The 9,144-nt window shown below is 37.2% G+C and overlaps 1 protein-coding gene across 3 annotated transcripts; it reads right to left on the bottom strand.

Annotated features, from left to right (window-relative positions):
- Positions 1 to 1,923: 1,923 nt before the first annotated feature.
- On the bottom strand, positions 1,924 to 8,990 carry hd (humpty dumpty). Of its 3 annotated transcripts, none has more exons than XM_022061677.2 (11): positions 8,830 to 8,990; positions 7,644 to 7,884; positions 7,221 to 7,457; positions 6,830 to 7,016; positions 6,455 to 6,606; positions 5,937 to 6,192; positions 5,570 to 5,720; positions 4,812 to 5,053; positions 3,569 to 3,772; positions 3,043 to 3,256; positions 1,924 to 2,437 (listed from the first exon to the last, which is right to left on the bottom strand). In XM_022061677.2, the coding sequence occupies exons 3-11, from the start codon at positions 7,430 to 7,432 to the stop codon at positions 2,220 to 2,222; spliced, it is 1,836 nt and encodes a 611-aa protein (XP_021917369.1). In that variant the 5' UTR covers positions 7,433 to 7,457; positions 7,644 to 7,884; positions 8,830 to 8,990; the 3' UTR covers positions 1,924 to 2,219. The 3 variants fall into 3 exon arrangements, with proteins under 3 accessions (XP_021917369.1, XP_021917371.1, XP_021917370.1); XM_022061679.2 differs by having other exon boundaries at positions 1,924 to 2,434; XM_022061678.2 differs by lacking the exon at positions 8,830 to 8,990 and adding an exon at positions 8,688 to 8,823.
- Positions 8,991 to 9,144: the final 154 nt, after the last annotated feature.

Genomic DNA, 9,144 nt, shown 5'->3' with positions numbered 1-9,144 from the left:
TTTTACAAGCCATGGATGTGGAACATGGCATAATACGAGTATCTATTCTTAATACAAATAAAATACCATTAGAAACATCACTACATCATTGTTGCACCTATTTGCATAAATATTTACAGTATTTAATAAGAGTGAATTGAAGAAAATGTTTCTAAACAGCAGGAGTGAAATAAAATACCATCTTTCAATGCTGGTTTAAATACTCTTACGTCATTATTTAAACTTTTTATGCCTGTTGGAAGAGTATTGAATAATATCATCTCTGTATAACAAGCACCTTTCTGATAAGTAGTAAAGTTAGCATTCAGCATATGAAGGTCATATTTATGAATTGTGTTTGTACTATACATGTCAGGATTTGATACTCCAAAATAAAGTTGAAAAGCAATGCTGAAATTCTATCGCCTTGTTTAAAGAATTCTGAAGCACGAAAAAAACCATTTATACAACTTGTTTTTCATATTTATCTGATTATGTTATGTAAAAAAATTCAAGAAGTTAAGATAACCTTAAAAGAGTATTCATGCTGTTATGTAAAGTGGCTATTAAAATTATACGGTCACTTTAAAACCGAAAATAATTCCAGATTTTATTTGTACAATTTGTAACATTCTTCAATATTATATCTAATTGAAACAGTATCATCCGTTCTCCAGATGATTAATACGTATGGTGGATGATCACAAATTACGTCTGATAAGCTACACATGAATGCACCTTACTTACTCCAACCATAAGTTTGACGTCACACCTAGAAATTCAATAAAAGAACGTCTACTTTATGACGTGAAACGAACACGTCTTTAATGTCTTGTTTAAACGTAGCTTGTTCTTAAAAAATATTTTATATTAAGAATTTTTAAAAAATTAGCCATGTTTAAAATTTAATGGCTCTTTACTACATATAATATGTGTAGGATTATCATTTTCCAAGTCAAATCTTTATCCTTCAGTTAAATATTGTTAATGTTTAAAAAAAAAAGCAGTCCTGCTACATGCCATGTAAGTTGCTTTGAGGGAAAATATTTCTTCACTTTATCTAGTTATTTAAAGTTCTTATGGCAGTGAAGAAATCAATGTGGTATTTAAGTTGTGACACCATGTGGTCACCAGTGTCTTGGAGGAATGTTGGTACTGACCTGCAAGATTACCACAGTGTCCCATCCCAAGAGACCACAATCAAAATAAGCATAATGTATTGCACTGCAGTCACAGAATCCTCTAAGTAATGTGTCGATATAATTAGCATACTTACCAGTCTCTTTCCAGTGAGAAATACATGTTTTGTTACAATTTATACATTATTTACTTTTCAACTGTGAATTTCAGTTATTTCTCTTTCTGTAATACCTTGAGATAACTGAAATTACTAGAATGTTCTCACCAAAAGATGAACCTTTTCAAGTCAAAGTTGCATCTAGTTCTTCAGACAAGGCCAGATGTGAAGAAGTTGAGTGATGAACGGAGAAGTATCATCTTAACCGCAAATTTACAAACTGATTCAGGGACCTTACACAAGGGTGATTCAGGATAGCACCCTGGTGCTCTTTAGCGAGCTGAGACACTGCTCTGGCAATTCTTTTAATGACTGTGACATTCTTCAAAATACTTGGTAATGCAAATCCCCTCCCCAAATTATCCCATAAATTTTAATTTCACAGAATATAGATAGAAGGTTTTATTTCTCATCTTGTTTTACTCCAGTGTGGAAGTAAGAAATATGATAAATATTATTAATTGGTGTATTGGTATTTTTTTTTTGCAATTTAATTTAATTAACTAACTAAAAATACCATTCTTTTAGGAAAATGTGGGGTAAATATGATGCACGGAAAAAGGGTAAATGTTAAAATGGAGGGTGAGAGAGGAGAATGTGCGGATTATTTTTTCAAAAGGTCCTTGGTGATATGTAACAAAAAATGATCACACTACAGGACATTTATTACTCTGTGATATACATACCTTCCTTCTTTTATTTTAAGGCTGCAGTTAGAATTTTATATCAAAAAGCATAAAAAATTATTGAATCTAAAAGTTTCAATTTAAAACAATTCAGTCTTTATGGCTTCATTTAGAATAATTTGCAGTGTCTTAAATAGCCACCAAGTAAGATAGGTCAGCATTATTTTTGCTCTAGAAATTCCTTTTCTGCAGGACCTTACATGTTAAAAGGCACACCATTTTAAAAATAACGGATTAAAATATCACATAAGTCCACATCAGGACCACGAATAAGTAGAATCTAAATTAAACCTCAGGCTATCAAATGTGTGAATTCTACTTGCATCTGAACAACAAAATCTCTCAAGTACGGGTAGCGGAAGTCCACAGTCACTCAGATTCTCCTTCCCGAAGGCAGACGGCACAGCCGATTTGCCAGGTGTCTGTGCGGTACTGCCGCGGCTATCGGACGTCTCAGAAGACTTCATACAATCTGCTAAGATCCATACAAAATTTACAGGCGTCACCTTCTGGATAGTTTAGTCATCCTGTTTATCGCATTATTCCCATTAAAAATCATGAATGATTGAAATTCAACAATTACGGTAAACTGAAATGACTGTGGGAGCGAACCATTTGTGGGATGCAGGAAGAATTGAAATTAAGTACTGGTACGAGGCTATGGCGGGGTTTGGCACGAGTCTGGAGTCACGGTATTGGGGAATTTGGCAGGAATGCGAAGATGTTTACATGTTTAATAAAGTTCATAAAGAAACTTTATACACGCTGTTCTTTCGGCGCAATTTTCAAAGATAACGCTGCAATAAACTGTATTATTTGTCGATACAAAAAAAATTCATTTCCGTCAACTTTGACATGTCACATACTTTGTTAGCTACTAAATAAAACTGGGTACTTGTGGGTTATCGGGACACATCGCTTTAAAAATAGGTTGCAAGATTATTTACCGCACGTCCATTTCACTCTATCACTGAAATATAGTTTCATAACAACCTAACCTAACCTAACCTATTTTTAAAGCGATGTGTCCCGATAACCCACAAGTACCTAAAACTGGCAGTTTATACAAGATAAACTTACCTAGTGGTTCGTTGGTTTCATGGTTATCGATAGGAACATTAGTTACGAGCGAGAACGGTCGAGTAGACTCCAAATTAGCGAACGCTGCAGAGAATTCATCTGATGACTGCTCCAGCAAGCCACACAGGTTTTGAACAGCGTGAGGCAAGATCGGACCACGGAGTTCCATCGAATGATATTTCTCCATGTCAACCTTGACAACACTCTGCCGAACCTAAAAATAAATTAATAACGTAACTCCAGTTACAAACTCGCTAGCGATTTACTTTGTCCCCGAATGTAACGCTTAATAACATACAGATCTATGCCAGTATAATGAATCAACCTTTAGAGAATAATGCACAGAGTGTGCCATACCAATGACCATTCCCTCTAGCACCATTTTACAAGGTGCCACGATAAATTAAACGAACAAAAACATGTTCATAAGAGCCCGGCAATGGGAGTATCCTGATAAAAGTACAAAAAAAAATTCTTTGGTAAAGAATTTCTTGCCATTTCTATAAACATCAAATGTAGTGCATACCTTCAGCGACTTCAAGGTGGCCCCATGAAAAGCAACAGGAGCCATTAAAGTAGGAGGGACACCTGCCAATGGACCAGTCGTTGCAGTTGAAGACTTGCAGTTCATCAAGCAATTGAACAGAGCCTGTGCCTCGACGCCTTCAACGTAAACGAGGGATTCCGGAGTTCGATCCACTTCCTTCTCCTTGTCCTTCTCAATCTTTGACTTGAAGAAATATATACACATCAATACACACTGCAGACTTTTCACCCTGTATCACCATTCAATATTCAATACGCTGACGATGTACGTAACTTCTGGGAAACAATATTATAGTAGATTGTCCTTTAACTGCAACGCTCTTCAGCGAAGTCTGCTTGGGCAATCAGCTGTGTCTTGTGGTCCCACACATATATATATATACACACACATAACGGGCTTCCTGGGATTTGCAGACATCTGATCCTTGATGAGTACCCAACAAGGTTGTCGAAATGTTGGTATTAGCAACCACCCGATGCAGCCGACTGCCCAAGAAGACATCACTGGACTTAGTCACCGCAAATGCAAAATATCACACATGACACTCCCTTAATCGCCACTTTTTTCTATGAGAATTTTTATTTTTAATTTATTTAATGACAGTTTCAGTAGCTCAGACTATATGGCACTGAATGATACGATGACAGCAAATAATAAATTGGAAAGGATTTGGCAGGAAACAGTTGAATCCTAATTTATGGTACTACCCCTGTATATTGCCTAAAGAGACTGAGTAAAACCACAAAAATACTTCAAGCCAAGATTTGAACCTGGGACCTGCCAAATACAAAGCACGAGTACTAACAACTTGACTGTGAAGTTGTCCGTAGGTTTATACAGCCGTTCAATGAGGCACCTTGTGGTGGTGGGACTCGAGTACCTCAGTGATCCCAAGAGCTACTGGTAGGGCCTCCCTAGCCAGATTGGTCGAGGGGGAGAGGTCAGACTAAGACAGGTACTCTGGTCCTCCAGGTTGGGGGTTGGTCACAAGGCTAATAACCTTGCACCGTAAAAAGGAAGATGTTTCGAAACCTCGATCAGACGGACCTAACAGAGGACCGAATGGAAGACGAGAATTGAGAAGACCGTGGACCGAATACGGACCGGAGAGCCATAGAAGAAGTAGTTCAGTGAGGCGTTCTTCTACAATTTTAGGCTTTAAAGAGTTACTTATAAAATTGATTCCCCATGTATTTGTTAGAGAAAGACATTTCTTCATTACCTGTTTAGAGCTGATTCTGCGAATTTCTTCGGCTGCTACGCCCATGCTTTCCAGCCACTCATCTGTTGACTCATCTTCATCTATCAATTCATCAGCAAACTGTGACGTACCAGTACTGTGCGTCTGTGATTGATCATCAACTACAGAATCCAGTGTTTCGTACCCAGTATCACTTGCACTATCGGAAGACAGTCGCTTGAACGACCGCGTTGATTTTCTGAGCGGCATGGCGTACAGCACATCTGTAAGTGTGACGAGTATTAAAAACACTCGCTACTAGAATGATGCTTTTACGGTTCCAAAGGATAAGACCTCTAAGGTCTTAATACCATGCGTACTCCAGTTCATGCTAACGCACAAGTTTCAATTATGAAGTTATTACAATATCAGTCATCATTATTTGACATGAAATTTTGTACCAACTCAACATTTGCAAAAGGACTGAGGAAAACCACAGAAAACCTTGATCAAGTTGACCAGATGCGAACTGAGTTTTAGCCAGTGGTCTGGCACGTTAAGTTTTAAACTGAACCCGATCTAAATAATATTAGAGATCCGGTCCATACCTCAAAGGGAACACAACCTGTTTCCATTACAAAGACCAACTGGTTTATGGAAATTATGGTATATTTCATACCCGGATGATGAATACACTTTGCGTTAGTAGTGAAGACTTCACAACATTCTGAATATCTAGACTCTGATAAGAACTATAATTTTACTCTAAGTGAAACTCAAAAGTGTAAAAGTAAAATTACCTTCCTCCTTCAGCATCTGCCGAAAGCCTCTTGTGGTAGGAGTTAGAAGAGCGTGGATATCCGTGAAACCAAGAATGCCTGCAGCTCGGAAGAGACAAGTGAAAGTATTGGCGCAAACGTAGAAATATGGGCACTGCCGAGCACGCGTTAGCTGTAACGTAAAATACAGTGAGGGCACTGTTGTACAAACTGAAAGTACGACAAAAGTGGAGTATCCTAAACTACGTCAGGCCTGGCAAACCAATCACAGATTTTGGGTTAATACAAAGAGGTGAAGCTGGACTGCGAAAAGCAAATCGTAGAAGAAGGTAAATAAAAATTTCAAACTAGCATTAACTCTGTTACATAAATGACAATATCTCCTTACTTGAAACAGAGAACGAAAGCTTTCTCTCCACTCTCGTTGTAGACTATCTTTAAGATTCTGAGATGACAATATTATACTGTTGGCTCCAGAACTCAGACGAGCCGCTGAACGAGGAAACAGCTCGATCCAAGGCAGTGCCGGATGTTGCCACACAAGACAACACTGATGGAAATGAGCGTTAGGACTTGTGTCAAGAGTGTGAGAATTATGAGGGTCCTTTCCTGAATCCAGCCCAATGTTCAAACAACGCACAAAACTGGAACAAAATCAACTTCATAAAGGCTCAAACAGTGTAATGTCTCTATCGATGTGCCTAGTATCATCTAATTTCAACATTTGTGCATTTCTTGAGATTATGTTCAATATCTTTTGAATAACCATTCTGGTCAAAACCAAAGATGTAATATGCGACGACATAAAACAGAAATAACTCATAACAAAGCTCCGCGATTTTAACGCAACCTTAACACCGAAGCAAGTTATCATTTCCGACCATGGCAGAAGCAAATATCACAAACCCCGTAATTCCTGAAGCTTCTTCACATGTACGCAGCTTCTGGTTCCAAGCGAAGGGTTTTCGGGACATGAACCGCACCTTTGTTTTCAGCGACCAATCTATCGGGATGTATGCTTCACCCATCGGACTCTTGTCCTTTTCAACGTGACTAACCTAAGGATAAGAAAAGATATTACATGATAGAGATGTCACACAAGGAAATATCAAACTTCAGGGCACCTTGAAGATAGAGGCAGTATGTTCCTTCACTGCATTGTAAATTTAGTTTGTTGGTGTTAATGTACACCATTTAATCAGAAAATATGAATCATATTCTATTTCGATTTGCTGAGAACCTTTTTGAATTAAATCTAAGCGTACCATAATTAACAGTTACCTCATTACTGTTTCCAGAAAGCTGACTTAACGCACTTGTGAATGAAGTCTGTAAATTCTCAGTCTTTGACCGTGCACTCGTGTCCACGTTGAGCAAGTGGAACAGAGTGTTGTCCGATGATAACTCCAGCTCACCGCATCTGACAGTCCGCACTTCATCATTTCTTGCTCTCTTTTCCTGCTGGCACCTACAAAAATCATTAAATATTACCGGTACCTCACAAGTACGTGATTCTCACACTTGGTACAATCTGAAGAAACTGAAACATGTAACTACGAGACAAAAGTAAAAAGCACGGCAGTGACATAACATAACAATAATTGCCACATATCTTAAGACGATCACTTGTGAGAACCTCAAATCTTAACTTTATTAGTAACCATGAATTTACCTGAAAGGGTTTTTCCTCTTTTCAGACACCACTTCACTCCCAACATTAAAAAAACTTCTCGCCGCGTTCTGTGGTAAATCGGGCTTGTTCATTCGAGCCTGTAATGCTTTTTTCTTCTGCTTCAATCTATGAAGTTTCATAACTTCATCTGGACGTTTCCAGGTCGGAGACAATGTACCGTCTACAAGTTCTGCGTCTATCGGTTGAGCCATTGTGCAAAATCTCTGTTTTTGGTTTCTGAATCAATCAAACGACGATATAAGTATCACCTCAGAATTCAAACTGTACTGAATACATGTCAAAATTAATTAAAATATATGTGTGATGAGATAACACTGAATTGTTTCACCATAGATTTCACATGTGATGATGTACGAACTGTTAGAATTGAATAAAATGTAAGAATAAGCATCACTGCCAAACCTGGAGAATGTGCGAGGTTGATAAACAAACACAGACGTGGAAGCCAAACACTAGGCCCCGTAGACAACTTGGAACAGTCAGCTCACATTTACCAGTTTGTGGGATAAAAACTGGTAATATTTTTAATACTGGTGACCTTGTGTGTTGTTGGTTGCAGGTAAATATTCAACTAAAAGTGTACACAAATGGTTTATCCCACTGAAGTTGAGGCACTATCCATTTCAGAAAATATTAATATTTTCTGTAAGAAAAAGCAGTCTGATTTAAAGTGATCATACATAGAATAAAAGTAAAACAGAATTAATTTCCTGCTTTCAAATGCTACACTAGGGACATAAAACTTTTCTTTTCCTTGTGTCTGAAGGTCACATTAACCCAGCTTCTTAAAGAATAACTAGATTAATACCTATTAAGGAAATACAATTTAAAATCTAATTTGTATCTTCAAAATCAAGCACAATATTTTTATTTTGCAGGGAAAACTGATCATTACAATCAGAGCAATAAGCTCTGACCTGTTCCACAACCTGCTTACTAATATTTCTATGGTATGAATCTGTATCTATAAATATGGCAAAATCTTAGCTCTGCTATGCATATTGAAATCAAAATAGCACACATTTATATGGCAATAATGCAAAAGGATAGGGCTCTTAAATTCCAGAACAAAATCTTACTTAACGAACGTTTTATGTTGTGTACATTAAGAATTGCTAAACCTAACTTAATATCTTTCAAAAATTGGTTAGGGGGAACTCTGTGAAGGATCTGGTAGAACTAAGTAATATAAGGTAATTCGGGTATGAAGGTTTATATCAATTTTGATTACTGTGTCTTTAAAACAATAACACTAATGTTAAATACTAATCATAATTATTATATCTTGAAAATAATGCCACTAATATTATAATTTACGCAAAAGCACACTTTCCGCTCAACGCCGTAATGGTACAACTGTCCAAACATAACCTAAGTCTTGAAACTTCCCAATTACCAACATGATACAGTACAGGACGCAACATTTAGAACTTTTGGGAAACTAACCACACACCAAGCCCTATTCCACTCAATTGTGTCTGCCCACAAATCCTTATAAAACATTATATTCACGTGAAGCAGCCTTTCTGGGCCTAACGTAACACGTCCATTTCTAGTTTTGACGTGTACTGTAACAGCTTATACCAACCTTCGACGTATCCAACATTTCTGATATTCTCACGTTATTTGTATGCAAGTACACCCATTTACAATAATTGAACTATTTTAGGGTGTTTATGTTGAGTTTTCTTCTTTTAATCACTATTTTCACTACAACAAGATTTCAAACGAATTTAAAAATTTGTATCACCTTACCCACAATCCAAAGTGGCACATCGAGATGAACTCACATTTTCCGTACAAGTGCTGCAGTCTCACCAACCAAAACACCTAATTTTGAAAAATGGTAAAAGAGAAATATACCTGAAATTTATTTTAAACCAGTTCAACATGTAACTATATA

The sequence above is a fragment of the Zootermopsis nevadensis genome, unplaced genomic scaffold (genome assembly GCF_977971745.1).
Source record: "Zootermopsis nevadensis isolate Lab colony 2312 unplaced genomic scaffold, Znev_1.0 Znev_ptg000061l, whole genome shotgun sequence".
Classification (NCBI taxonomy): Eukaryota; Metazoa; Arthropoda; class Insecta; order Blattodea; family Termopsidae; genus Zootermopsis; species Zootermopsis nevadensis.
Note: the sequence above shows the minus strand (reverse complement) of the source record. Positions and strands in the feature narration are given on the sequence as shown.

Excerpts from the sequence above, each read along its gene's own strand:
- hd (XM_022061677.2), bottom strand. The coding sequence starts at position 7,432 with ATGGCTCAACCGATAGACGCAGAACTTGTAGACGGTACATTGTCTCCG. Across the intron at positions 5,721-5,936 it reads GCTTTCGTTCTCTGTTTCAA|CTAACGCGTGCTCGGCAGTG; the intron begins GTAAGGAGATAT and ends TTTACGTTACAG. Across the intron at positions 5,054-5,569 it reads GCAGATGCTGAAGGAGGAAG|ATGTGCTGTACGCCATGCCG; the intron begins GTAATTTTACTT and ends TCACACTTACAG.